Source organism: Mytilus trossulus, chromosome 10, assembly GCF_036588685.1.
Source record: "Mytilus trossulus isolate FHL-02 chromosome 10, PNRI_Mtr1.1.1.hap1, whole genome shotgun sequence".
NCBI lineage: Eukaryota > Metazoa > Mollusca > Bivalvia > Mytilida > Mytilidae > Mytilus > Mytilus trossulus.
Window position 1 is genome coordinate 53,714,938 of NC_086382.1, and position 27,088 is coordinate 53,742,025.

Genomic DNA, 27,088 nt, shown 5'->3' on the forward strand with positions numbered 1-27,088 from the left:
TATCTGAGGGCGTTTAGAAAAAAACTCTGTATAATGGTTTGTTGCGGTATGACGGAATTTTGGACAATGGTTAAACTATATGGCACGGAAAACTTCATTGTGGGGGCCATAAAAAAGAAGGATCCATGTACTGATTTTCAAGCTAATGATTAAGTTCACTCAAAAATGCATCTTTTCCCAAAATACTGTAGTTTACGTATCATTTGCCCTCAAATGCAAGATGCCTTTTTGAAGGGGCACTAGCTTCGAGATTTGTAATAAATCAAAAGTATGATTTTTTTTTTGTTCAATCATTTTAATGAAAGTGAAAAAGTGAAATAATAATTTGCTTTTATCAGGTAGAATGGTTAAATTTTTGTCAAATTAAACTAATAAACTTTGATAATGAAACACATGCACTGTTCCTGTATGGGTATTTAAAGGGAAAGAATGCCAACATTGAATATGAAACAAAGGTAAATAATTTGATTAACAGATTTGATCCACACAACATTATTCTTTTAACATGTTTAAAAGTAAAAACAACCATAAACATAAATTTTTAATGTATATTACATCTGGTGCAAGAAAATTGGTACCGTTGATTTTGTTACAAAATTTAACAGACCTATAAAAATACAATTGCACAAGTTGCTTAATCTATTTATATCTATGTTTATGCTAATAATCGCTTATATGGTCATAAAAGGTCAACTTTATAGTTAATAAGTTGGCCTCTTGGCTAAAATTCACACAAAACGAACCTACATCTTATTGAGACATGTCCTGTAAATTGTTTAATTTATAATTTTGATAGTTTGGAAAACTGTTTTTCATTGTTATAAATAAAATATGAGAATTTGAGTCAAATCGGTGAACATGAATTTGGCAGCTAGTGTCCCTTTAAGGGAATATGGTGTTTTTGAAACTATAAGCATGATAAGTAAAAAAAATCTGCCTGAAAATTACCAAAATAAAGAAAATTTAATAAAAAATTGAATATTCGTTTCATGAAAAAAATCAGTTAATCTAGAAATTCTAACATGTTCATGTACAAAAATGTACATCATTAGGATTTTTATTCTTGATATAATTTTTTTCAAAATAAATATATTCAAACTCACAGCTGTATGGACATTGCTCTTCTTTTCTTTTAGGTCAAATATGTGTAAAGATTTTGATTCATGATTTAAGACACAATATCAGTTCCTTTTTTTTTCTTTTTAAGAACATTAAATCAGAGAATCATCATGATCATCATATCATATTACCTTTTAAACTGATTGATTACCAGGTTTCATGTTATTGTGTGAGACTGTTGTTGAGATATAAAATATCAGATAAGCTCCAATATATCAAATAACATTACTGATATGCATATTTCAATACTGTTAACATGGTTAACCAGTGAACTTGTTTTGCTGCATAGTTTTTTCAATGAGTTATAAAATAAACCATATTGGGATAGATATTCTAATTCCAACATAATACATATGAAAACAATAGCAAATGGGGTAAAACATTTGACACATTAAAAATCTATCAAAATAGCCTCAATTTAACTCAAACATGTTAATGCTCCTCTTGTGTAATTGAAATAATTGTTGGAAGAACAAAATATCAATATCTTTCAAACATGGAGATGTTTCGTGATTGCATTTCATCTGCTTCTGTACACACTACTGAAAACTCATCCATATGCCCAATTGACTTACAAACATTGATTTTATGATAAAAAAAAGAGCTTTCTATTCTTATCTAATTCATTATCAAACACCTGTACACTATTATGTGCAGATTTGAAATAAGGTTAGACTTGAGACACCCTTAACAAAAAAAGATTCCAATTCTAAAGTCAAATTACCAAATAATACAAATTAAAAAAAATCTTAAAATATTGATCATACTTCCATAAGCCTGAATACATGGAATATGTTCAGAATAATCTTGAAAAACAGCCAATAACTGCTCCCAGGCATAAAAATCTCTGCTTTCCACAGGATTATAACTCCACAAGTCTTTTTTAGTATGTAAAACTAGACCATCACACAATTTAACCAAGAGGTATGCAACACTTCTCAGTTGTTTTGATTCTTCAAATAAACACTTTCCAAGGCCTGAATAATCACAGCAATGTATAACTTCTTTAGCATTGTAATGCATGATGTCAGTACAGATTTGAATATTAAGACATTGTCTCCTATTTCTATTTATTTCTTGTCCACTTTTGCTTTTTTCATTTATAGACATCTGGTCAATACAACGACTGTTCATAAGTGACATGTTGTCGTTGCTTGATAATCCAAACCCCAACACTTTTGGCAATATCAATAAATAAAGTACATTAAAACTTATATTAAATATGTCATATGTTTGTGGGAATTGAAAAAAAATATTGCTAATGACACTAACAACTAATTCTTTATTCTGTTGTTGAACTATCTCTATTTTGATTTCTCCATCATCACATGTATAAACCAATAAACATTTAATATTCATTGAATTTAAAACATTCCTTCTCATGTTTGAGATCATCCCTTTATGTAACTCTTTTTGTTGCATATTGTTTCTTTTCAGGTCATGATCTACAAAATAATAAAAAAATACTTTATATGTTTTGAAGAATTCATGCTACGCATGCAGTCTGTATGTTCTGTGCTTACAGTCCTACTAAAATCTATTTATTGAAGAATGTTTTATATGTGTGAACATTTCATATATAAACAAGATTGAGTCCCAAGTACATGATGCCCCACCCGCACTCTCATTTTCTTTTTTCAGTGAATTGTGAAAAGGGGATAAATCTCTAATTTGGCATTAAAATTAGAAAAATCATATAAAAGGGAACATGTTTACTAAGTTTTCAAGTTGATTGGATTTCATCTTCATCAAAAACTACCTGGACCAAACGAACGGATGAACGAACAGAGGCACAGACCAAAAAGCATTATGGCCATAAATGGGGAATAAAATTTTAAATATTAATAAATGCAATGTCATGCTGATTAAGGAAGACCCTGTTTAACATGTTTACCCCCTCCACATTCTGTAAGTAAGTGCCTGTCCTTATTTAGGTGTCTGTTATTTAGTGGTTGTCATTTGTTTATGTGTTACATATTTGTTTTTCGTTCTTTTTTTTTGGTACATAAATTAGGCCGTTAGTTTTCTCGTTTGAATTGTTACATACATTGTCATTCCCGGGCCTTTTATAGCTGACTTTGTTGTATGGGCTTTGTTCATTTTCGAAGGCCATACTTTGACCATAAGTTGTTAATTTCTGTGTCATTTGGTCTCTTGTGGAGAGTTGTCTAATTGGCAATCAAACAACATATTCTTTTTTCTATCCTTAATTTATGTGTAGGTATCAGACATAATCAACAAGATTGCACACTGCAGAAGAAAGATTAAAATATAGCCCCATTCTATGGATGTATAAAATTTGTATTTAGCATTAAAATGATTGTAAGGATATTGTACCACATTCTAGTTAGCAATATAAACATGCTGCTTTGTATTATGATAAAATTAATGTGTTTGTGTCATACCTGTCACCCTATGAAAATAATGACCTACATTGAAGAAAAAAAATGTGTGTGAAGTACTATAAGAACATATTACAAATTCTAAAATAAAATTGTTTACAAAATAAACAATTAATTCCTCATGCTCTATGCATAAAACTATTACCTATATATTCTGCAACAGATTTTGAATGACACATGTGTATGTGATCAGTTTCATGTTTTTCTATAAAACAGTCACTTGATAAAATTTCTGTAGAAGATGTCAGGTTACATAATGATAAACCTTTAATTATAGCATAGGTGCTTATAACAGTCTCAGTATGGTCTTTGGTGATAACTAGATTCCATAATTCTTTTCTTTCAGTCTGTTCACTAAATGCTGAACACACATGATCATCCTCTGAAAAACAATGTGAAGAGATTTCATTAATGACCTGTATCTGTTTGGTTGTTTCTGGTAAACAGGAAATGAAAACCTGACAAAACTGATACTAAGCCTAAAAGCAAATTTCAGGAAGCTTTGATCTATTTGACAGTGGCAATTCCAGAACTTTTTATAAGGGGTAGCCCAGCGACTGCCATAAGAGGAGGGCTGCTTTTAAACAGTCATGAATGGTTCAGTGATTCCCTATATAATCATCCCAAAAACAGGGGACAATATGTGAGAGTCATAATGACTACTCATACTTTCTTTCCCATGGAATAGAAATTCCTTAAAAAGAAATTCAAATATAAATCAAACATATTTTCAAAGTTTTGCAAATTTGACTATTAAAAATACATGTTCTACCAAACATAAAAATATAGTTTATAACATTATCCTTAAATAAATGGGGAATGTGTCCATAGGGACACAGATGATGCCCCCACTAGCACATAAAGTTATAAAGGGACATACGTCAAGAACTTAAAAGTGAAGCTGCTAAAATTTGAACTAATATTGAGTTTAGTGGCAATAAGCATTATATTTACATTTCATTAAATTTAGTTGAGCAAACAGAGAACAGAAATGTAAAAATAAAACAATTTTTATAATTTGTAAAGGTGCATAACCCTGAGAATTGTTATCACAGTTAATTTATCAGTATGAATTATTATATATTATGAATATTGCATTGTATAAAGCATTGGTTGTAGTTGATTCCACTACCATTCAGGACAATGAAAAATAACTCCTATTTTCAAAGAAGATCTAAATAAGCATTGATTGTATTTGATTTAACTATAATCATGTACAAAGGAAGATAACTTCAATTTAAAAAAAAATACTTGATTGATATTTTCAGCAATTTTTCCATCTGTAAACATGGTAAAGGGCATAACTCTAGAACAGTATAAATGAAGGCAACAAAATTAAAATTTAAACTGTAGTAATAAACATTGTGTATAACTTTCATAACATTTGGTAGCACCAAACTTAAGTAATTTGTAAAGGTGCATTACTCTAGAACAGTAAAAGTGACGCCACCAAAATTCGAACATGATCTGGTGATAGTGGTAATATGCATTGTGTATAAGTTTCTCAGTATGGCAAATGTAATGTCATGTCATTCCAAATGTATGGCAAGTTTTATAATTTCTTAATCTATGGCAGATCTTTGTTGTTTCCAAATCTATGGCAAATTTTGTGCAAATGGAAAACAATACAGTACATATGACCAATGACTTGACTAAAACAAGTGGAAATGACCTGTACGCCTTTCCCAAGTCAGGAGCCTCTGGCCTTTGTTAGTCTTGTATTATTTTTAATATTAGTTTCTTGTGTACAAATTAACAATTTGGAATTTAGTATGGCGTTCAGTATCACTGAACTAGTATATATATTTGTTATGGGGCCAGCTGAAGAACACCTCCTGGTGTGGCAATTTCTCGCTGCATGGAAGACCTGTTGGTGACCTTCTGATGTTGTCTGCTCTATGGTCTGGATGTTGTCTCTTTGACACATTCCCCATTTCCATTCTCAATTTTATGTTTAAATTTCATAGAGATTCATTCCCTTAAAATAAAGTTATTGTCCTGAAAAAAGTGTTGACGTCAATGAAGATGACGTAATACCATTATATGAATGCAAAATATTTTGGTAGTCGTATAAAAAGTTAACAACAACGACAGACGACCACAACAGATGCCAAGTGATAAGAATTGGTCACTTGGCCCTTTTATGCAGGTGAGCTTAAAATTTAGTTAAGAGTTATCTTCTTTTGCAATCTTTACCAAAAAAAACTTTCAATCAAATTGGACCTTTAAATAGAAAGATAATATCTTTTCACATCATTGTTCTTTTTTTATATGATATCTTTTTTCAACATTTTGTAACCACTGCAATATGGCTATAGCGTGTAAATATATGTCTTTTTTTACTTTATCATATACTTGAATGTTCATTTATAGATAGATTTTAAAGTTAAATGTTTGAAATGTTAATGTCATACATTAAAAGATATTTTGATCATTTTCACATAAAAAAAGTGTGTTTATTACCTTTTGTAAGTATCATGATAATGTCATAGCAGCTTTCACTTCTTTTCTTTGATGATAGTATCTCAGCAGCTGATGTTTCTCCACTTCTAACCAGGCAGGCAAATTTTAGATTCTGAGTAAAATGAAGTTAAAAATAAATAAATAAAAAAACCATACAGTTTCAGCCTATCTTTTCAATGAAATTTAAATAGTCCATTGTTTGCTTATCATTCTTTGTGCCAGTAAGACGCTGTAAGAATTATCTTTGAAATATGTAGCCTACAGCTATATGTAGGCAGCTGTAGTGGCTATCCAACCAGCAGTGTGTATATAAGTAGTGTCAAGGTGGATAGTTAAATTGTCAATAGTTTGCATATCATTCTTTGAAAAAGGAATGTTATTTGTTTCTACAACTGATATGATCATCACCTGCCTGCACCATTTAAAAACATACTACAGTACAGCTGCATACAAAATCATTTAAATAATTCAGTAAGATGATTTCTAATTTAAAAAAATTACCATTAAGTTCAACCCTCTATCATGTCAGGGGTCCTACTTGTACAAGTGTATTTTATGTACTTGAAGAGGTAAAAAAAAATATACACATATAAGTAAATTTGTAGGATACTTATACAAGTGAATTTTATTTACTTGTATAGGTAAAAAAAAAATTGGCTAAGTTATGTCCCTTTGGCATTCAGAATTTTTTACTTGTATAAGTAAAAAAATCATCCTTTCTTCTTTTCTTGAATTCTTAAGATTTCTTTGCTCTAATCGAATTTTAAATTGTATACTCTCTGCAGATGTCTTTACTAATCGTTTAAGTGTAATTTCATGGACTATGAAAATCCCATTTGTCTGTTATCTTCTTAACACTGCTTATTTACAAGCCCCAAAGGAGCAATTTTTGAATGCCTTGCGCAAATATACAAGATCTTTGCTCAATCAGTTTCTTTGATGAATAAATGAGATGAAACATTGAACTTTAATGAAAAAATTTGAGCAAACCTGGGAAAAATCATTAAAGGCATGATTTTACATCTCAAAACTTGATGATTTTTGTGGGATTGTAAGAAAAATTTACTTATACAAGTAAATTTTTCCGAAAATTAAGGGGAGATTATTCAAACATTATTTATTTACTTATATGTGTATATTTTTTTTCACTTATTCAAGTAAATAAAATACACTTGTACAAGTAGTACCCCTGATGTCTATGAGCTCATGATGAGTAATTTTAACAATGATTAAGTTCAACCCTCTATGAGTAATGATAAATTCACAATATCCTGAATATATATATCCCAAAACAAGAAGCTGTCAGATTGACAGCAAACTTGATTTTCCGGCATAAAAATGATTTTAGCAAAACTGGACCATCAAACAAGATCAGGTAAAAAATTAAAGAATTTGTGAAGGGTTCAGAAATAGAAAGACCAAAATCAATCTACAATGTAAGTATCACTTTTGCTACTTCAAGGTCTACAACGTTAACTCAACAATGATAAAAGCTAGAATCATGAAAATAGATCTTGACATTCATTCAGTCACAGGAAACAATGTATCTAAATTTATTTGACAAAATTTAGTCAAGGCTTTTCAAGTTACAAAAATGTATCGCACAGACAACACTCTAAGCATTACTTTTTGATATTTAAAGGTCTACAAATCAAAAAGATAAAAGCTAAAATTGTGAAAACGAACTTGACCTTCATCTAAGCACAGGAAACATCATATCTAAATTTGACAAGATTTTGTGGATAAGTTTTCAAGTTATTGCACAGACAACGCTCTAATTATCACTTTTTGATATTTTATAAAGTTCTACAACTCAACAAAGATGAAAGTTAAAATCCTAAAATCAAACTTTACTTTCATCTAGACAAAGGAAACAACATCTAAATTTTTCAATATTTAGTTAAAGAGTTTTCAAGTAAAAACGCTCCAACTTCCAAGTATCACTTTTAATTAGTTTAAGGTCTACAACTAAACAATGATTAAAGCTAAAATCATAAAAATTTAACTAGACCATCTAGGCAAACATGGCAAAGGAAACTACATATCTAAATTTGAATAGATGATTTCCTTAAACATGTTAGATGGCAATTGATCATCACTTAAAATGAAACAAATATATCTGAAAGGCATATGAATTTACTGCCATGTAAATTTTTCCATTCCACTTTGAATCAGTTTGATTCTGAAATTATTTTATTATAAAAGTATATTTTTTACACAAGCTAAAATATCTTCTGACTGTAAGGCAATGACATTGTCTGCCCAAGACATTTGGTTTGCAGACAACAACTTCAGTATAAGTTAAAAGACCTCTATGAAATTGTACCAGATGGTTCCATTCCTCAGAAGGAAGGTTGCAGGGATTGATTTTGGGTTTTAGTTATCATGCATGGTTAGCCAGCTTACTGTTTTACATTTGTACTTTAGAAATTAGTGGCCAAATACATACATTACATACAATTTGTGAGTGTACAGATCTCTTTGAAATTGTACCACAAGGTCCCATACCTCAAAAGGGTGGTTAAGTGTGATTTTGGGGGTTATGGCACAAACTGTTAAATAAGGAATTAAAATTAAGGACAAAAAAATCTCGATTTTCATGTTTCCTGAGTATAACTTGGGTAACAGTCTATTGATCTCAATGAAACTGTACCACTAGGTTCCATACCTAAAACAAAAGGTAAGGAATTATTTAGGGATTTATGACCCTAACCCTATGAAAAAAGGGGCTAAAACCATTATTTTAAACTTAAGTTATTCAAGGTTTTTTTTTATATTTTGAATCTATATACATGATATATATACATGTCTGCACCAAAAAAAAATCAACTACTTGCATGACTAGTCCGAAGACCAATATTCTGATGTCTTTCTTATAGGTCTAAACAAAGTTTTGCAAAAAACAGGCTTTTATTGAATTATTTTTAATTATGGAATTTGTATAAATTCTTGTGCTTGAAATTTTTAATAAATTCCATGTTTATTTATTATTATAATATTTCAAGCAGTTCATAACACTTTCCATACAATGTATTTTATATAGATAGTGTTGTGCGCAGCATAGAACATTTAAGTAGTACAGAATAAACATGGAATTTATTAAAAATTTCAGGCACAAGAAATTAATCACAGTGGCGGATCCAAGGCGGGGGGTTTCCAGAGGTTGGAACCCCCCTTTTTTTTGGACAATCTATGCATTTGAATGGGAGCATATAGTTGGAACCCCCCCCCCCCCTTTACTCTGGGTTGGGAACCCCCCTTTTTAAAATGGCTGGATCCGCCCATGATTCAAATTCCATAATTAAAAATAATTCCAAGTTCAAATAATAGCCTGTTAAAAATTTACTACTCCGAAATGAAATTTTACTAGTCTGGGGCATTGGACTTCATATGTAGTGGCTAATTATATCCGTGCAGACTGGGAATAATAGATTTTTCATTTTAGACCACTTTTCAAGGTGGTCCAAATTTGGAACCAAAATTAAACATTGTTTGATCTAAAAAAAAAATTGAATTAAATTCTTTGATTTCAACAAAAATTGAATAAAACATGTTAAATTCTTTGACGAATTAAAATTCTGAGATTTATTCAATAATAAATAAAAATTAAGAAATAATTCATGGAAGCCATAGATTATTGGAAATTTACACATGGCCTGGGCCGTGATATTCGAATTTTATCCTGAGCGTTAGCGAGGGATAAAATCAACGAATATCACGGCCCAGGCCATGTGTAAATTTCCAATAATCTATGGCTTCCATGAGTTATTTCGATTCTAATAGGACAAATACGATCATTAAAAAAACTGAAGCGAGGGTGGGTAAATCTGTGTGTATGGCTGTTCTTTTTTACTCCCTGTTAGATAAAGCTCATCATTTTAATAGATCCGTAGCTTGCACGGATTATTTCGTGAACAACCGCTGAAAAAAAAAATGTTTCATTCTCAAAACCAACAATTGTCATGTTGATTTATATGTTTTTTCCCGTGAGCTACCGTCAAATCCAAAGTTGACATTTCGTAACCAATGAGCCGCCATGTTGACTTGCTGAAATCAGTACATATGCGAATAATGCAATAGAATAGAAAATCAAACATAACCTACCTTGATAATCAATTTTAATACAATTGTAAACGACATGTCAATAGTTAACGTAACAGAAAACGTTCAACTCTAGAGTTTTCATTTGTATGACGTCATGTTTTGAAATGACTTAAATGCGCCAAAAACATTAATAGACTTTCGCGGAATTTTATTTAAATTTTATTTTGTTGGTTTCTCCGAGCTCTTATGCATTACTTCTTTTTATTATGCATCCGAAAATGAATAAAAGTGATTTTGTCTTTTCTGAATTGCAATTTTTAAAACAATTAAATCGACAAAGGGTTTGCAAATAGGTTTCAATACATGTGGATTTACGTGGGAAGTATATTGTAACAGCCATTATTATGTACACCACGGAGTCTGCGCTAAGTATAGATATATCGAGAATTTTATCACAGTGTTGTTTACAAAGCGAAAGAAGCACGTCATATTAGAATTGATAGTAGATTCTTAGTTAAAAATAGATATATATAGCTTCATCAAATATATCTAATAATTCAAGATATTATGTATAAATAGAGTTTAAACATTGTTAAAAGGAGTACTTAGTAAAGTAAGACCATTATTTGGCCCCATAATATAGCATCTGTACAAATGAGTAAATAAACAGCTGCGCCATGAGCGCATGATACGCCCGACGCCTTGTGTGGAAGTCTTATGCAATAATCATAAATAGTTTCTGAGAAAGTTATAAGCAATAACCATATATTGTTTTTGAGACACAGTGGGACATATGAAACCCCCACTGACCCTGGTTTTTTTTTTACAAAAAACTAAATATTACTAAAATAAAATTTTGAATCAAAACCAAAAAATATACAGATCTTTATATTTATATAACAAAGAAGTATGTAAATTTTTAAGCAAAATTCATATTTTTTTTTGAGATACAGCGCGACATGTATAAAAAAAGCTACCCTGTTTAACAAAATACTCAATAACCCAAAAAGAAAATTTTGAATCATCACCAAAAAGTATACAGAACTTTAAAATAATATAACACAGAATTGTGTAAAGTTTTAAGCAATAATCATGAATCATTTTTGAGATGCAGCATTACATGTGAAAAAAAAAGACCTCCCCCTTTTTTTTTTTATAAAATACTAATAACTCAAAAATGAAATTTTGAATCATCACCAAAAAGTATACAGATCTTAAGATTAATATAACAAAGACATGTGTATAGTTTCAAGCAATAATCATAAATTGTTTTTGAGATATGGCGAGACATGTAAAAAAAAACCTCCCCCTTTTTTACAAAATACTCAACCAGATGCTTCGCAGGGCGTAGCTTTATACGACCGCAGAGGTTGAACCCTGAACGGTTGGGGCAAGTATGGACACAACATTCAAGCTGGATTCAGCTCTAAATTTGGATTGTGATTAAATAGTTGACACAGCATAGGTTTCTGACACAGAATGAATGTGTTCTAATGAACTTAAAATTTTTGTTTTCTCTTAGAGCAATTCACTATGCTGTTTAATATTAATCCTCTCAAAATAATGTTTGAAGAAATTTTCTTTTTATTTATGAAATTTCAAATGAGAAAAATTGAACCCAATTTTTTAATCACATCCCCCTTTCCCTTATTCCAAAACTAATCTCAATTAAAATATTCTAATGGAGTTTGCAACAATAACTACTCATTTAAATACATCATAAAATAAACTGTAAACAAAATGTAAAAAAACTGCTTGTTATCACTGAATGGTAAAGATTATTTAAATTTATCAGTTGGTAGTAAAAAGTGAATATACATTGTATATTGTATATAACAAAGATTTGAGTTGATTCTGGACAAAGAAAGATAACTCCAATTAAAAAAAACTCTTGCAATAAGATATTTCTTGCTTACTATTTTGGACAAAGAAAGATAACTCTAAGTAAAAAAAATTTTGCTTTTTCACAATATTGTGAAATTAGATATTTCTTGCCATTGCACAATGCTGTGCAATTGAAAAGACTTGCTATTCCACAATACTTAATATAATAATTTTAGATCCTGATTCCGACCAGCTTGAAAACTGGGCCCATAATCAAAAATCTAAGTACATGTTTAGATTCAGCATATCAAAGAGGCCCAAGAATTTAATTTTTGTTAAAATCAAACTTAGTTTAATTTTGGACTCTTTGGACCTTAATGTAGGCCAATTTGAAAACAGGACCAAAAATGAAGAATCTACATACACAGTTAGATTTGGCATATCAAAGAACCCCATTTATTCAATTTTTGATGAAATCAAAAAAGTTTAATTTTGGACCCCGATTTGGGCCAACTTGAAAACTGGGCCAATAATCAAAAATCTAAGTACATTTTTAGATTCAGCATATCAAAGAACCCCAAGGATTCAATTTTTGTTAAAATCAATCTAAGTTTTATTTTGGACCCTTTGGACCTTAATGTAGACCAATTTGAAAACGGGACCAAAAGTTAAGAATCTACATATACAGTTAGATTCGGCATATCAAAGAACCCCAATTATTCAATTTTGATGAAATCAAACAAAGTTTAATTTTGGACCCTTTGGGCCCCTTTTTCCTAAACTGTTGGGACCAAAACTCCCAAAATCAATACCAACTTTCCTTTTATGGTCATTAACCTTGTGTTTAAATTTCATAGATTTCTATTTACTTATACTAACGTTATGGTGCGAAAACCAAGAAAAATGCTTATTTGGGTCCCTTTTTGGCCCCTAATTCCTTTACTGTTGGGACCTTAACTCCCAAAATCAATACCAATCTTCCTTTTGTGGTCATAAACATTATGTTTAAATTTCATTGATTTCTATTTACTTAAACTAAAGTTATTGTGCGAAAACCCAGAATAATGCTTATTTGGGCCCTTTTTTGGCCCCTAATTCCTAAACTGTTAAAACCAAAACTCCCAAAATCAATCCCAACTTTTCTTTTGTGGTCATCAACCTTGTGTCAAAATTTCATAGATTTCTATTAACTTTAACTAAAGTTATAGTGCGAAAACCAAGAAAATGCTTATTTGGGCCCTTTTTGGCCCCTAATTCCTTAAATGTTGGGACCAAAACTCCCAAAATCAATACCAACCTTCCTTTTGTGGTCATAAACCTTGTGTTAAAATTTCATAGATTTCTATTCACTTTTACTAAAGTTAGAGTGCGAAAACTAAAAGTATTCGGACGACGACGACCACGACGACGACAACGACGACGACGCCAACGTGATAGCAATATACGACGAAATTTTTTTCAAAATTTGCGGTCGTATAAAAATGAAATTTTGAATCATCACCAAAAAGTATACAGATATTGAGATTAATATAACTAAAAAGTGTTTAAAGTTTTAAGTCATAATCAAGAATCTTTTTTGAGATACAGTGTGACATGTGAAAAAAACACCCCCTTGTTTTAGTAATAAAGTGCGGTTACTCAAAAAGTTGAAATCTTATTTTCACCAAAAAGTATACAGATCATTTGACCATCATAAGAACTTTATTAAGTTTCATGAAATTTGGATAAGTCGTTCTCAAGTTACGGTGCGACATGTTTACGCCGGACAGACAGACGGACGGACAGACACAGGACATTTGTATAATAATAATAATAATTAATATAATAATAATCTTTATTTCAACAGGGTATGCTCAATTAGTACAAACACTATTCTCCCTTGAGGCCCTCACAAATGTATACCATAATACATCCCGTCAAAATTTTGACGGGCGTATAAAAATGTAAACTTATGGTTGTTTTACTAGGAAAGAACATTAGTTTGTCACATGAATATGAGATACTTTTTTGCAATACATTGAAATGCATCAGGTAACATGCAAAATTATTGAAAATTTCACAAATTTAAAACTTGGGCTAATGTTTTGTCTAAAATGAAAGTGGCTGCACTTGTACACGTGTTCATATTAATATAGATATAAATATATATTGTTTTTAAGAAATAATTGATGCAAGCTATACATTATTGTAGTTTTAACATGGGTAAGCATTATATTTGTGATTATTTTTGCCCAAGCGACTGGCAATGTGATTTTTGAGAGGGAGAAGTTTTGAACAGCCAGCATGAACAGCTGTCATATTTATGTCAAATGTGTCAATTTGGAATTGCAACACATTATGGGTTGTTCAGTTCATCTGAAAATTTCAGGGCTGATAGTGAAGACCTAATGAACAATTTTGACCAATGTCAGATTCGCCCAAAATGTTTAAATAGTTTTTGAGATATATAAACTATCTAACATATTGAACTTACATTCAGTAAAAGTTTGAAGGTATTTGGCCCAATAGTTTCAGAGGAGAAGATTCTTTAAATAGTTTACAACAGATAATGACGAGGTAAATACATGTATGTAAAAAATCTGTTATCACATGTATCAGATGTACATTTAACTTCAAATTTTAGCCAACATAAGGCCTTAACAATCCTTCTTCTTTTCTGTTCGTTATAATTTAATTTGAAAAATAAATAGAGGTAAGTTTTATAGATTTTTAAAAGACATTCATTTAATGATGAATGATTATATTTTGAAAAGATTTTTCACTCTTTTTGGGTAAATTTTTCAAGAACTTTGTTGTAGATACATCTGATACACTTTGTAGGTTTGTTTGTTAGTCTGTATACGTACTTATCATTTGAAAGCATTTTTGAGATATTATTATAATTGGAAAATCCCCCTTTTTGTAATGAATAAAACCCCATAAAGGATGAAAGGTGATAAATCAGAAACTTTATAGTCTAAAGTTTATCAAAATCAAAAGGGAGCTCATGTCATTAGAATTAAACAATTCACCAAAATTCCTAACAAATTGGTAAAATTGTTTTGGAGTTATTGTCAGAAAACTAGAAAATACACCCTCTTTTAATGAACAAACTCACAAATTCTGAAACGGTAAATCAAAAATTTATAAAAAAACAAAAGGGACCTTATGTCAATAGATATAATCAATTCACCAAAGTCAAGCATATTAGTTAAAGGGTTTTTGAGTTAATGTCCGACATGTTGACGACCATAATGATTGTGAACATGCTTTGAAAAACATTAAATATTGAAACTGAACAGTTCATTTGAAATATATTCAAAAGTTTTCCTGTACTTTCTCATTATTTCCACCTCCATACAAACAGTCTGTCCCTATTCAAATTATATTTAGTGGATCTCCTTTATAGGATGTGAGGATTTCTTACAGATACAGATATGACTGCAATAATTGTGATGTGCCTATAGATTAAGGATCATATTGAACCTTTGGCTAAAATGGGTGCATTTTTACCTGGAGTACAGATAAACCTGTGTATCTTGAAAAGTTTTAAGGCATAGCATGCCCTGGAAAAATAAAATTCAAATGCATATAATGTTTAATAAAATTAAAATTTTAACTGGATTTTGCTGTGCGCTTTTTTTTTGGTCCTTGAAAAAGATGATGAAATTAACAAACATTTGAGATTCACTTGATATGGTCCAATCAGTAACACAACCATGACAGTTTAAACTTCCAATTATTGTCAGGTATCTATTGTCTGTGTTAATTAATACAGTTCACATCAATATTTAGCTGTGGGGAAGTAATCAAAACCATTTCTCAACGTTGCTTATTTTGGCATATTTTGTAGGAACGAGAGAAGTGCACTGCAAATTGCAACATCCAGGCAAGTTTTTAATTTTCTAAATCATAAAATGCATTTGAAGTTTATTTATCCGCGGCATGCTATGCCTTCAAATTTGTTCACATACACAGGTTTGTCTGTACTCTATATAAGTAAATTAGATGAAGACCAGGTCAGTAATAACAATCAATTGTTGGATTATACCTCAATTCAGGTATAATCCACCATTTGACATATGATGAGAGACACCAATAGAGCAACAAATTAAAATGCAACTTTTATCAACAAAAATAAATAATGTAAGAGATATTGGAGCATGTTTTACAATTATCATAACAAGCTTTGATGCCCACTTTAAGTATGAAGTGTAAGAATCATGAGCCATGTACTTGATTCTCATGATTCTATCACTACTTCGTGATGCCTTTCACAAATATTCTATGTAAACAAATTGTGATGATAACTGCATTATACCTCACTACATGTCAAATGGTGGATTGTAACTACATACAGTCAGGGATATAACTCTATAGGGTTATTACAGGAAAATAACATACATTTGTTATTGTGGACTAAAAAATCAAAGAACTGACATATGTATGTTACATGTTTCCAAGGGACAATATACATCCTTAGTTTAGTTAAAATGTATAGAAGTTCTATTGATATTACTTTTTTCTTTATGTATACTTAACTATTTAAAGAGATAACAGTTCATAGTTTGCCAATTTTGCATAGTACACCTATATGTTATTACAGAAAAAATATGCCTGTAATAACTAAAGGGTGTTATCACAGCTTCCCTATATCACTTCAAAGCATTTGCTCAGACATAGATTATGCTTAATTACATGTTCAATGTAGTTTAATTTATTGTAAGAAATAATGACCAGAGCATGTAATAAGGTTCTGCGCAAGTTTCTCGGTAATTCCCAAGTGTCTTATATATATAATAAGTTACATTCCTTTAATAACTAAGCCTTGTTATCACAGCTTAGTTTATCCATTAATAGCCTCGACTCATTGATTAACCATGGTCCATCAAAATTGTATTAATTTAATTTAAAAATTAGTTATCAAGACTATGCATTTAGTTTCTGCGCAAAGTCTCAAGAGTTCCCTAGAGCCCACTATAAATAAAATAATTTTACAAATAACATGCATATGTTATGACAGATTTAGAAAGTTTAAGGTGAAAGTACCTGTAATCACACATGCAAGTTATTTCCTGGAATAACCCTATAGAGTTACATCTCTGACTGACATATAAATTAAGATACATCATACAGTGTGTCTCATTGGGGTCTAAGCGTGATGCCGGATTGCCTATTTGTTCAAAGCGTGACACGTGAAAGTCAAATTATTGTTGCATGAAAATGGGAAATGAGGTCTTGTGGGACCCAGGAAATGAGCAAAAAATGAGAATTTCTTACGTACAATGTACATAGTGTAAGCGGGATATGGGAATCTGACAAAACAGTAAGCGGGATCCGGGATCAGAACCCCCCAATGAGACCACTCTCCACCAATTCATGGTAATTCCTGACCTATAAACAGCCAGTTTACAACTCTAGCCTTTAGGCAAAGGGTCCAAATGAAACATAATTGCACTTTTTATTGTTATCTGTACAAAAATTTATAATTTTCTTTAAGAATTTTACTTAAGTTTTATTGATTCATCATGAATTATTTGTTTTTAATCATACATGTAACTGTAATAGATTTGTTGTATAAGTGTTATAGACCTGGATATATAAAGGTAAAAAGGAGTACAACTAGTTGAGTAAGGGAAGATCTTGACATCTTTGGGTCAATTGGTTAGCATGGTTAGAGTGCTGCCTTCAGATCCCCAGATTAAGAGTTCGAGTCTCACTGGTACCATCCTTCGATTTTCACAAGAATGGCGTTGCGAGCATCTGCTTCTGGTACAAACATTGTATATACAACATGTAGAACATTGCCAGAACAACTGGCCAGAGGGTTTCTGAGTAGAAGTGTCTGGGTTGTACAGTAGAGGACCTGTAAGTTGCTAGGATGGATGGTACAGTCTGAAAAAAGAAAAGGGGGAAGAGTGTTGTAGACCTGGACATATTAAGGTAGTCTAACTAGTTGAGTTAGGGAAGATCTTCTTTGGCTCAATTGGTTAAAGCGATTCCTTCAGATCCCCAGAGTGAGAGTTCGATTCCCGCTGGTACCATCCATCGATTTTCACAACATATTGATCAGTTGTTACTTAGTCCAAATAATTATGACGTCTGGCAAGGCTATTTTTTTTCTTTCAGGGACGCATCGTACAAAGGTATCCCAGAAAAAAAATTAAAATAGCCTTGCCAGACCTCATAATTATTTGGACTAGTTCATGTAGTTGATACTATGATAGTCCAAATAATTATGACGTCTGGCAAGGCTATTTTAATTTTTTTCTGGGACGCCTTGAAAATAAAAATAGCCTTGCCAGACGTCATAATTATTTGGACTAATACTATGATAAAAATATATAAATCATCTTTGGGATAATGAGTCAGGAGTTTTTTACACTTTACTCTTTAGTGGTTTTGAAAATGATAACGAAGTCTGTCTTGTGTAAACTTGGTTTTTGAAGTATTTTCTTACATATATTGGCTTTTTATTGCCTTTCCTAATTTCGATCTTCGTTCACGTTTTCTTCATTTTTTGTTTTCACGTTTCTGTTCCGGTTTTCACAGCAACGCCCTCTGCTGAACAACAGCACGGTGATACAGTTACAGGGGAGGTAACGACGTAAAATGTTATTTTCGCGACGTCAAACTGTGATATAAACTGTGACATATCGGGAAAAGATGCATTTTTCGACCGATTTTTATCATTCAAACTGATTTAATTTGAAAACGAGTGTATGGACCCCTATTTTTTAAAATGACATTTTGTTTCATTTTGCAGGGTTATTAGTGGACCAAATTTGATAAATCTGTAAATAGTGCATTTTTTTTTTAATATAGATCTACAGCAAAAAATGACGTTTTTCTCAATTCATGACCATTTGATAAATATGAGATATGTCAGAATAAAAAAAACATAAATGTTTAGGATACTTGTAAAATACAGATATTACAAATTATTTAACAAAAAACAACTTCGTGTTTATCTTTTTCTTTTGAAAGAAAAAATACGGCCGCAAATCCGAATTTTGAGCAAATATACAAAATTTCGATCTCATTTTACTTAAAAAGTAGCACATGAAGGTATATTTTTATTACATATTTGATTTAATCAGGCAAAAAATAGCCTGTATGGACATTTTCATCGAAATGTAAAAATACGGGATCAAAATATTCTTCTGACTTTTCAGTCTCGTTGAAATCTCGTTCTTGAATTATTTCCAAAACATGTGATAGTTAAGGAATGAGTGTAATATTTGTTCTGTCTATGAAGAAATAACATTAAAATTTGGTGCACATTGAATAACGCGCGTAGCGGGTTATTTAACAGTGTGCACCACATTTTTTTTTATGTTATTTCGAATAGACAGAAAAAATATTACAGTCATTTCTTATAATTTGATTCCAAATTCCATTTTAAATCGTAGAAAACCATGAAAAAACGTTGATGACGTCACGGTCACATGACTAAATTATGTCTATAGGTTCATAACATAATAACGTCAGCCAATCAGAAGACGCGTTACATCCAAAATTAAATTATAAGTGGGTAATATGTATGAATTTTAAAAATATTATACTCAAACATAAATCTGTTAAAAAACTGTGCATTTACAATGAATGGTTTTTGAGTAATCCAGTTTTCAAATTTTACGACTTATCAAGTAGTATTTTTAGCCATGACTTTGAGAAAATGGATGGGGGATAAAAAAAAATGTTTAATAAGAATCATGTACTAGTACATCCCATATCATTTTTGTATTTTTGTATTTTTCAATCATTTATAACAAAAAAGTTGAAATAATATGCATTTTGTTGTTAAGGGGGCTCGCGGGTCTAAATCATTTTTTTTATTTAATATAGGATTTCGCTATATTTTTCTATAAATGAACTTTATCTTATCCTTAATAGAAAAATGAAATAAAAAATTGGGGTCACCGTTCATTTACGCTCACAATCTGCCTTTGAAAGAAGCATGCATTTTTGTAAAAGTCCTTTTTTTTCTGTTGAACTAATAGGAGAAATAGCGGTAATATCGAAATAAAAAAAGAACTAAATTACAGAAATCGCCCAAATTTTACAATTATTTAGTTTATATACAGCTAATTCGAAAACAACAATAAAAAATATAGGTCACCGATGAGTTAAAAAAGACATTTCAATTTTAATGCCCAAAAAAGGCTATTTTGCAACAAAGGGAGATAATTTAGAGCTTTTTAAATGATATTGACTTTTTGAAAGTCACCTGGGGTCAACATGAATTATTTTTTTGGAATAATTTTTGTACCATATGATAAAGTAACAACTACTAAAGGTAATTAATGAAATTTGTAATGTAAAATAAAAGTTTATTTTTTTTCTAAAAATCTTATACCCGCGAGCCTCCTTAAAACTGAGAAAATCACTCAAATACAAAATTAACAGCATGGTAAATTTTACACAAAAAGCGTCAAAATATGATAAAACTTTCTTACATTAACACTTACTTACCTATAGTTTTTTTAAGCAAAATTTACTCAGACTGGTCCACTTCATGTTTTTAGAAAGTATGAAAAAAGTTTAATTATGGAACTGTGATTTTTTTTTCACGATAATAGACATTATAGCCCAAAAATAGGTAAAAATCGATGAAAAATGGGAAAATCATCCAAATTGGTCATTTAGCAAACAAAGAAGTGCACCACTGTATGAATTTTTCTTCACCAATTATTTTGTAACAGTCTTGTAAACCCAAAAATAAGGTTAACAAAAAAGTTGAATTCTAGACGGTTATGATGACAATACTGCTATTCTGTATTTCCCGCCTCTGTCAGGTGCACCACCATACGAAGTAGCTTGGGAATTGTATATATATATATATATATTTGGGTATAGCCTCTATTATCGATATACTGCCGACGAAAGGTTATTGGCACTCATCGACTTCGATATGATTAACTCGGGTTACTTTGTCTCGAGTAATTTGTTCTACGTAACGCAATCGCACTGACTAGACAGTTACGGGCATACGATACAGTTACAGGGGAGGTAATGACGTTACTCACGAAAATTGTTATTTTCGCGATGTAAAACTATGACTTACCGGGAAAAATTTCAGTTTTCGACTGATTTTTATTCAAACTTATTCAAAATATGTATCTATATGTTACACGGATCCGATCGCCTCGATATATGCGCACTGGAAGGAGAGCGGGTTGGTATAGTCCAACCGTTGGAGGGCACTGAGCCGTGAAACCCTCAACTATCTTTTGACATGCAGTTTCCTCGTCCAGATGGTTCCACTCTTCTATTGTTTTTGGAAAAAAAAAGACTTCTTTCGAATGTCTGTTTTGCATCCTATTAATTTGTACGATCTGCTATTTCTGGTTTCTTGTCTTTCCACGATGTTTGAGTATTGAAAGTCACTAAAGTTTTTTGCCTCGACTTGGCGTTTGTTTCTTGTCTTTTGCATGTAATTAGTTGGATCAATAGCCGGCACCAATCCCTCAACCACTTTGTAGAACATAGTCAGCCTCTGAAGTTTCCTTCGTTCTTGGAGAGGTGGTAATTAAGTAGGCAAGTTTTTTGCACTCTTGGGGGCACAGGCGCAGGTTTCTTCTCAGGAAGCCTAGTGTACAGCTTGCCTTGCTTGTTGTTTTCTCTATGTGGCTGGTCCATTTTATGTCCTCAGATATGTTAAGACCTAGGTAATGATTTGTTTGTACCTGTTCTAGTATGTCACGGGTTGTCTAGTTGACAGAAGTCTGTTGATTTTTGTTTGAAGCTCATTATATAGCATTTTTTTGCGTTAAATTTCATTCCCCAATTTAGTGCCCATACTTCCAGAGCTTTAAGATCTTCTTGGAGAGTTAGATGGTCTTTTGTGTTGTTAATCTCTCGATAGAGTAGGCAGTCGTTTGCAATAAACGAACTTGAGATTTTACGCTTTCCGGGAGGTCATTGGTGTGGCATAGGAAAAGCAACGGTCCTAGTGCTGTGCCTGGTGGTACGCCATAGTCTACGTGGGCATATTCTGAGTGCTCACCTTCTACGACAACCCGCATTGATCGTTTTTGCAGGAATGCTGCTAACCATTTGTTCAGATTTCCATCTATTCTGAAGTTGTTTAATTAAGCAATTAGTTTGTCATATGCCACAGTATCAAATGCATTTGAAAAGTCGAGTATAGCCATATCGAGTGGAATGCCACTGTCGAAACTCTTTAGTAGGTCTTCTGTTGTGACTAAGAGCTGTGCTTTATATAATTACAAGAGTAACCTGATCTGAATCCGTGATTTTAATTTGTCAGTATATTGTGCTTTTCCAGGTGTTTAAGGATGTGTTTACAGATGATGTGTTCCAAACGTTTACATGATACACAGGTCAGTGAAACTGGTCTGATTTTTTATACGACCGCAAAATTTTTCGTCGTATATTGCTATCACGTTGGCGTCGTCGTCGTCCGAATACTTTTAGTTTTCGCACTCTAACTTAAGTAAAAGTGAAAAGAAATCTATGAAATTTTAAAATAAGGTTTATGACCACAAAAGGAAGGTTGGGATTGAATTTGGGAGTTTTGATCCCAATATTTTAGGAATTAAGGGCCAAAAAGGGCCCAAATAAGCATTTTCTTGTTTTTCGCACAGTAACTTTAGTAAAAGTAATTAGAAATCTATGAAATTTTAACAAAAGGTTTATGACCACAAAAGGAAGGTTGGGATTGATTTTGGGAGGTTTGGTTCTAACAGTGAAGGAATTAGGGGCCAAAAAGGGGTCCAAATAAGCATTTTTCTTGGTTTTCGCACCATAACTTTAGTATAAGTAAATAGAAATCTATGAAATTTATTGGCCCAGTTTTCAAATTGGTCCATATCGGAGTCCAATATTAAACTTTGTTTGATTTCATCAAAAATTGAATAAATTGGGGTTCTTTGATATGCCAAATCTAACTGTCTATGTAGATTCTTAATTTTTGGTTCTGTTTTCAAATTGGTCTACATTAAAGTCCAAAGGGTCCAAAATTAAACTTAGTTTGATTTTAACAAAAATTGAATTCTTGGGGTTCTTTGATATGCTGAATCCTACATAAAAATCTACTTAGATTTTTGATTATATGGGCCCAGTTTTCAGGTTGGTCCAAATCAGGATCTAAAATTATTATATTAAGTATTGTGCAATAGCAAGAAATATCTAATTGCACAATAGTGTGCAATAGCAAGAAATTTCAATTGGAGTTATCTTTCTTTCTCCAGAATAGTTAGTTGAATCAACTTAAATCATTGTTTTATACAATATACAATATATATTTACTTTTACTGCCAACTGATAAATTAACCAATTTTTACCATTCAGTGATAACAAGCACTTTTTTACATTTTAATATTCCATGATGTATTTACATGAGTAATTATTGTTGCAAACTCCATTAGAAATTTGAATTGAGATCAGTTTTGGAATAAAGGATAGGGGTATGTGAACAAAGAAATTGGGGGGGGGGGGGGGGGGGGATGTCAATTTTTCTAATTTGAAATTTCATAAATAAAAAGAAAATTTCTTCAAACATTTTTTTGAGAGGATTAATATTCAACAGAATAGTGAATTGCTCAAAGGCAAAACAAAAATATTATGTTCATTAGACCACATTCATTCTGTGTCAGAAATCTATGCTTTGTCAACTATTTAATCACAATCCAAATTTAGAGCTGAATCCAGCTTGAATGTTGTGTCCATACTTGCCCCAACCATTCAGGGTTCAACCTCTGCGGTCGTATAAAGGTGCGCCCTGCGGAGCATCTGGTTCATCTGCGTGAACTCTTCAGGAAGAGCGCCTGTATCAATTGATTTTTGAAAGATGGCGGATGCAATTTCTTCTGCACATGTTTTAAGGACAGAGTTTGGTATTCCGTCTGGTCCCATTGCTTTGGATGAATTTACATTTTTCAATAATTTGTGTATTCCTTTTGATGTTTTGCCCAATTTCGAAATATTTGAAGTTGATCTTTTTGTTAGCGGTGGTATTTGTGAGTTCGGATCTAATTTTGAGAATACTGATTTGAATTTGTTGTTAAGAATTTCTGCCTTTTCTTTGCTGTCGTTTGTAAGGCCTCCATTTGACTTTAGTGGTGCTACTCCTATATTATCTTGTTTCTTTGCTTTCATATACTAGTAGTTCCAGAATGATTTAAAACTATTCTATTCTGCATTGATGATGTCATTAATATAGTTCCATTCTGCTTTTCTAAATTGACGTTTGCAGTCTTTTTGGAATTGTTTCTATTCTTTGAAGCTTCCAGTTTTTCTACCATGTTTGTGCAACCTAGCTTTCATTTTTTTAAACTTGAAAACGAATTCATGAACCCCTCTTTTTTAAACTGCCATTTTGTTTGATTTTCATAAAAACGTAAATAGTATGTACTTCGAGATTCCGCCAGTTTAGACGCACCCCTTGGTTGACTGCAAGGGTACAGCGGATCCATGTACACTCCATAAGGATTAATGGAGATGTGTCCTATACAATATTATCCCACTACCAGAACAATCCCCACCCAACACCGCCCAAAGGAGCGTGTAGGACACCGGGAAGTCTGTTATCATGGTGGAGGAAGCCGAAGTACTCGGAAAGAATCATCGGGCTTCTTGGCAAGAACAGACAACCCGAATAGATTTCAGGAGATTGATCTCCAGGTCAAGCTGGGAACAACTTTGACCTACCGAGGCCCCCTAAGTATCCAATTTAGTTGAAACTCCGGGCTGGATACCAGAGATGTGTTTCATGTGTTTGGGAGCAAGGCTGAAATCACCCTGCTGATGTACTGAAAATTCGACGTTTCGAGTGAGGATCGAACTCGGGACCTTCCTCACTGTAGCAATCCGTCTTAACCACTAGACCACGAACCCACACGTATTTTAAAATTTGATAAATATATAGAAAAAAAACATGTTTTTCTACATTCCTGAACATTTGATAAATATGAGTTATTTCTGAATAAAAAATGTATCAATTTTTAAGATACTTATAAAATACAGAAATTACATTTTGTTTAACAAAAAACAATGTGTGCTTATCTTTTAAAACCAAAAACGTTATGTCTGTGTAACATGTATTATTGCTAGATACGCGCGTTATTCAGTGTGCACCAAATTTTTTATGTTATTTCAGAAAAAATATCACAGTCATTCCTTAAATGGTTTTATGTGATATCCGTTTGACAAGGCTCGGTACATATATACATCTCGTCAATGTGTTTGTATTGGTTTTCATTTTTTGGTGGTTTGTTTTGTATATGCGACTTTTTGTATTTCTTTAGTTCTTATAACGTGACTCTGTACATTAAAAGATCCCGCCAGTATGACATTGTTCTATTATATGTCATTATGATATATTACTATTATGAATTACAATATACGTTGAACCACAAACGTCAAAATCATTCTATCGCGTAGTGGAATTAACTATTTGTGGATTCTTATAAATTCTATATATAACTTTTGGACGAGTTTCTTACATACTTTTGATTTTTTCCCCTGCATGCTTACATTGCCTATGTAAATTTTAAAATTGTATGTATATGCACATTGAACGAAAAATTTATGTGACGTATAAAATTTTCTGACGTCAGACACTCAAATCAATGAATGTGTCTGTAGATAGTCGATGTTTTTGTGTTCTATTAAATTCTTCCTTTTATAATTGTTATACGATTATGACTGATGTACCCATATTTTGACTATTTTATTTATTTTGACTGTTTATTTAACGAATCATGTAAATATATCGGAATTTGATGAGACTGTCATTAAAGTGAGAGGGTTAGCGCCATAGAACCAGGTTTAATCCACAATGTTCTACTTTTGAAAATGCCTGTACCAAGTCAGGAATATGACAGTTCTTGTCCATTCGTTTTTGATACGTTTTGTTATTTGATTTTGCCATGGGATTATGGACTTTCCGAATTGATTTTCCTATAAGTTCAGTATTTTTGTGATTTTACTTTTTACGTTTTTATCTACCGCAATCATACTAGGTTTGAACGTAGTTTTCAATTTAGACTTGTTTATATTTTTTTGGGTGGGGTCACGAGTATCATATTTTCCCTTCGGTTTTATATGATTCGTTCATCCTATTTTGACTCTTTTAATCAAAGAGTCTATTCTAAATTGAGGTATTTTGTATGGCCTTCCAAATACCGTTTCAATCCCTAATATCACTGAAGAGACATTTATTGTCAAAATCTGGATCTAGTGTACAATAGTATTACACCTCATGTATGGTATAACATCTTTGCCGCAAGTTTATTGTTTTCTGTTTATTAAATTAATATTACGATCGATTTTGTTACATCTTGTTATTAATTTATTTGGCAGTCGCCAATGTTAGTCGACAGGGTCATCAAGTGTTCGACCTGTTAGTCAAATACGTTTAATTGAAATATACTTTCTCATATTTTTGTCTTTTGGAAAATGTTGTTTGTGCTGTATTTAGACCCTTCTATAATGAAATTTGTTTTACATGCACGCGCATAAAAATTGCAGTTTTTATCCAACATGATCATAGGTTTGAACGTTGTTTTTGATTTAGACTTGTTTATATTTTTTCGTTTGGGCTTACAAGTATCATATTTTCCCTTTGTTTTATATGATCCGTTTATCCTATTTCAACTCTTTAAATTCAAGAGTCTATTCTAAATTGAGGTATATTTTATGGCCTTCCAAATACCGTTTCACTCCCCAACATCACTGAAGAGACATTTATTGTCGAACTCTGGATCAGGTGTACAATTGTATTGCACCTCATGACTGTATGGTATAACATCTTTGCCGCAAGTTTATTGTTTTCTGTTTATAAAATTAATATTAAGATCCATTTTGTTACATCTTGTGATCAATTTATTTAGCAATCGCCAATGGCAGTTAGCATGGCCTAAAAACATCAGTTGTTCGACCTGTTAGTCAAATGCGTTTTGTTAGACCTTCTACCACGAAATTTGTTTTACATGCACACGTACAAAAAATGCGGTTTTTTATCCAACGCAATCATATGTTTGAACGCAGTTTTCAATTTAGACTTGTTTATATATTGTTTAATAGTTGATCACGGCAGTAAAACTGCATCTCTTGTAATTGGCGCATTTAATTCCGATACGTCTCTTTCGATTTTCTTATCCAAGGCATAGATAACCTTAGCCGTATTTGGCACAACTGTTTAGAACTTTGGATCCTCAATGCTCTTCATCTTTGTACTTGTTTGACCTCATAAGTATTTTGATATGATATGAGCCTCACTGATGAGTCTT

General features: G+C 31.8%; 1 protein-coding gene across 2 annotated transcripts in view; it reads right to left on the reverse strand.

Annotated features, from left to right (window-relative positions):
* The window catches only part of LOC134687634 (uncharacterized), a 131,129-nt gene that overhangs the window by 61,054 nt on the left and 42,987 nt on the right, over positions 1-27,088 (reverse strand). Inside the window, exons 1-4 of one of the 2 annotated variants that reach the window (XM_063548080.1) lie at positions 18,292-18,381; positions 5,985-6,096; positions 3,667-3,903; positions 1,887-2,564 (exon numbers count right to left, since the gene is read on the reverse strand). In XM_063548080.1, the coding sequence (XP_063404150.1) occupies positions 1,887-2,564; positions 3,667-3,903; positions 5,985-6,000 (931 nt within the window). In that variant the 5' untranslated portion in view covers positions 6,001-6,096; positions 18,292-18,381. Of the gene's footprint in view, positions 1-1,886; positions 2,565-3,666; positions 3,904-5,984; positions 6,097-18,291; positions 18,382-27,088 lie in introns of those variants that run through there. The other variant, XM_063548079.1, reaches the window with a different exon arrangement.